Source organism: Ipomoea triloba, chromosome 4 (assembly GCF_003576645.1).
Source record: "Ipomoea triloba cultivar NCNSP0323 chromosome 4, ASM357664v1".
Classification (NCBI taxonomy): domain Eukaryota; kingdom Viridiplantae; phylum Streptophyta; class Magnoliopsida; order Solanales; family Convolvulaceae; genus Ipomoea; species Ipomoea triloba.
This window is the reverse complement of record NC_044919.1, coordinates 12,236,500-12,240,930: the sequence shown is the minus strand read 5'-3', so window position 1 is coordinate 12,240,930 and position 4,431 is coordinate 12,236,500. Positions and strand designations below refer to the sequence as shown.

The 4,431-nt window shown below is 35.2% G+C and overlaps 1 protein-coding gene across 1 annotated transcript in view; it reads right to left on the bottom strand.

Moving 5' to 3' along the window:
* Positions 1-1,665, bottom strand: part of LOC116017657 (ras-related protein RABA5c-like) — a 4,097-nt gene extending 2,432 nt beyond the window's left edge. Inside the window, exon 1 of the mRNA XM_031258279.1 lies at positions 1,207-1,665. Coding sequence (XP_031114139.1) covers positions 1,207-1,540 — 334 coding nt within the window. The 5' untranslated portion in view covers positions 1,541-1,665. The remainder of the gene's footprint in view (positions 1-1,206) is intronic.
* Between the last annotated feature and the right edge of the window lie 2,766 nt (positions 1,666-4,431).

Below are 4,431 nucleotides of genomic sequence, written 5' to 3'. Positions count from 1 at the left end.
AAAAAAAAAAAAAAAAAAAAAAAAAAAAAAAAAAAAAAAAAAAAAAAGAAAAGAAGAAAAATTTTAGTCATTATCAAGTTGCCCTATATTATTATTAATTTAATTTTTTGATAAGAAATATCAGTATCTCATTTTAGTATAAACATTTAAAGGAATAAAATTGTGACCTTTCACTTTTTGATAGGAGAAAACAAATTTTTAATGAAAAAGTACAAAATCAATAAGTGTAGAAGAGATTTAGCTTTAAATTGTTTAAAAGTTACACCTAATTATTTACTTTTCGCTGGACCGATATTCTGTATACCAATGAATTCAAAATCAATCAAACTCTTCCATAAGAGGATAATGCCTTCACTCAATTTGTCAATACAGAGTGTCAAAAGTCAAGAACAAAAAAGCCTCTATCTTTGAGGCACTACAGAGGTGTACAGGACTGTTTATATATATATTCCCCATCTTGCTAGGTACATAGGTTTCCACCAATGTGATAGTTTCCCCGATAAAGATATATTCTTTTTTCCTTCTTCCTATTTCAAGAAACTCCAGTACATTTATAATTTAGGCCGTACCAGTTAGCATTACCACTACGTTTTTCTTGCATATACCAACTGTTACTAAGAGATTTCTTCAGCATTCATCTTAGTAAACTAAAGAGCCCGAGTTCCATGGATCAAGTAAAGCATTTTGGATCGTTAGACACGTCTTTCAGAAGCACACTAAAAGTTGCTAACCCCAAAGTATTTGCAAGATTAAAAAACTATTAAAATCAAAACCAAAAAAAAAAAAAATCATTTAGCTTTAGTTCTCAAAATTGGAGATACCTTCTCAATCAAGAAACAATTATATTCATTTTTCTGTTCTCCTTTGTCTACTAGTCTTGTACTTTTCCCAGCAGTTAAAATAAAGATCTTGAAAACCATGTGGGCTAACAATAAGAGAAGAAAACAAAACACTCACTCAGATCTAAAGGCTCTAATCTGCTAATCATCATCATCAAAACTCAAAAGGTTTATATAGAACAGCAGTGAAGATCAGAGAACATATATATGTAGTATGCCATTTTCAAATCTAAAAACAAAAGAATTTCTATTAAGCATTAAGATTTAAGGCCCAACCTATGACTCTAAGCTTTGGAAGCACATTCAGGCATATAAACAGACACCATGGATGCAAGAATTTCGAAAGAGCAAAGAAACGGAGACATACTCTTAAGCTCATCGAGCCAACGCGGGATGCTGTCGAAGGTAGTGCGGCGGCTAATGTCGTAGACGACGAGAGCGCCAAAGGCGCCGCGGTAGTAAGCGGAGGTGACGGCGCGGAAGCGCTCTTGGCCGGCGGTGTCCCAAATCTGGGCCTTCACTTCTTTGCCGTCGATTTCAAGGGTCTGGGTCTGGAACTCTACCCCAATTGTGGACTTGGAGTGCAAGTTGAACTCGTCGCGGGCGTAGCGGGACAGCAGATTGGATTTCCCCACCGCGGAGTCGCCGATGATCACCACCTTGAAGAGGTACTCCTCTCCCTCTTCGTCTGAGGAATCCATTGGAACAGTTAAGCGGAGATTGGGATGAAGAATTGAAGGGGAGATCTAGTGCGATGGGGAGAGTTGGCAAAGGCAAAGGCAACTGACAAGACAGTGCCGCGAAGGAAGTGGGTCTGCTTGCTACTCAGCTGTCCGATGGATCTTATTAGTCAATTTCGTTATACTCTTGCTTTTATTTTTATCCCATCTAACCCCTCAAATTGAACTAATATCACTTTTTGTCCTTAAACTATTGTGATTTTATCACTTTTAATCTCTAACTTTAAAATCAATTATTTTCTAATTTCTATCCTAGAGTATTAATTTTAATTTATGTCATTTTTAGTCCTCTGACTATTTTGTCGTTCCATTTTATAATTTGACCAAAACTAACAAAGTTAAGCCTGTACGGGCTTAGCTCAGTAATTCAATAGGCATATTTGGAAGAGGTTGAAATTAGATTTTGCATTCTATAGATAAATCAAGAAATTAGCTTAAGTATACGAATGAAAAAGTAAAAGTGCCATAAATAAAAAAGATAATAAGTAAAGGATGTGCGTACATTATGGGGACAAGACTCTTATTTATGGGAGAAATCAACATTTGATATCTATACGGATTACACCGTGATTGAGTTTTTATAACATTGATGATTGTCTTGCACACAGATAAGGAATGAGATGTATGCCTTGAATATATTATTGTTTGGTCTAATCACAAGCACCTTCAAACAACATCCATTATCCTTACAACTACTGCAATGGCTTACTAGGCTAGCATCATCCACCACTAGGTTTAACTATCCATTGTTATAGTTTCACTTCACTACTAGGCTAGCCTAACTCATATCCATCAAGGGCTTTACCAAGTTATAGTTCGCACTAGGCCTAATGACGTGAACATCCAAGTCCATCATTCTCCGATTCTTGTTTTGCAAAGAGAGTCAACACAAGGAAGTAATTTGCCTTATTCGCAATTATAAAAAAAACTCACCCATGCATAGCAAAAGTAATTTGCCTTATTCGCAGTTATAAACAACTCACCAATAGCCGCTTCTACAATACTGTACTATTGACTCTATTACATTGTTGTAGAGCCAATACCGTCTCCACTGAGGCTCGATCTCACGACCTCTCATATCGTAGAGTCACTAGATACCATCTGAGCACAATGTGCTTGGCAAAATCTCTCCATCTTAACATCTCAGTCTCCACTGCACTTTCTATTTTCTAAACTCTCCAATCCTCCCCCCCTTGCTACTATTTCACTCTTGTTGCCACTTTCTATAGTTCTCTAATTATTGCGAACTACTTAAATACTTATGTACCCTTCTTTCTATCCATTTGGTTTGACTCCTTTATATTTTCCTTTTTTGTTTCTCCCAAGTCCCAAACCATAAACATGGTTAGTTTGATAACAAAAACATCTCCCTCACCAAGGGTTATGACTTTATTGTAAAGTTTACCCACAATCTTTTTCGTTATATTATTCAGTGAGCTTCTCCTTAACCTTCGCCTAGTATCTCCATCTCTCTAAAAGCCACAATCAAAGTTCCTTCACCTGCATGCATTTATTACCGTTTCTACTTTACAATTAACCCTAATTCCTCAATCTAAAGGTACAAACAAATACCAAATCTTCCCTACTTTAGAACCCATGTACTTCAATTTATACCCTACACTTGCACACTTTATAAAACCAAAACGTCACAAAACTATATGAAACACATCCAAGTTGAGATAAAATCAATCATCTTTATTCCTCCATAACAACTTTTTAACTTACAGAAAATTATCATAGTGTTGTGTAGCGGAATGCTTGAACATGCCAATTTTATTTGTAGCTTGTGTTAAAAGATTTTTACGTTAATGTGTGTGTGCAATTTAGATCGATTGCAAACAAAATAAATATATAGTGAAGGAGCGATATTGCATGAAATATTTTTGTAGTAGTTTGAAAAATTTCCTATTCTACTTTTTTCTCATCTCAACTCCTAAAGAAGATTTCATTATGTTTGGTACAAATACAAGTGAAATGTATAGCCTTGCACAAAGTTTGATCATGCACCAAGCTGCTATGCTATACTACTTGCTATCTCTTTTGGCAATCCTTCAAACTTGCTTTCACCAACAAGCTGCATGTTCTTAACTGCATGCCATGATCTTGGCACTCCAAGGGTCTTCTACAAAGTCTCATTGAGTGGTGGATCTCCAACTTTAGCTTCACAAAGAATGAGTTGTTGTCTTTTAGAAGGACAATTGGATTAAATATGGATGGTTCTTTGCTGTTTGGAATGCTTAATGATTGAGTTTGTATAATCAACTCTATTAACCTCTTCAAAGCTTCAGAAGTGCTCGATTTATAAGTTATAGAGCAGCGATAGATAGATTCAAATTAAATTCAAAGTATCCTTTAGCGCTCTTTCTGATGTAGTTGCCCAAAAACTATCATCTCTTCCTTTTTGCTCTAAGTCTTTATCTATTTAGTAGAACTCATTTCATTTTTGTCAGGGGCCTCTATAAATGTCTAAAGAGTGTGCAACACATTTCCTCTCCTCCTCAAATTGTTGAGTAAAAAAAAATTCATATCCCTTTTGGTGTAAGACCTCCTCCAAAAATTCATTCCCTTGTAGTTTAACACCTTACTTCATCATCAAAAGCCTGTTTTTGCAGCTTTACGAAATATCTTTTTGTCAATAGCCTTTGAAATGTCTTGAAGAGTGTGCCCAACAACTCTTTATATTAAAAATATTATTTTATTCCTCATACTTAGGTTTTCTAAATTGATTTAGTTGTTTTCACATAGATATGTGGTCCTGACTTAGACATTTCTTTTTATTCTAGATTGATTATATGTTAAAACATTAACTTGGAAAGATCTCAACTTATGAATTTTTGATTTGTTGTAGGCTA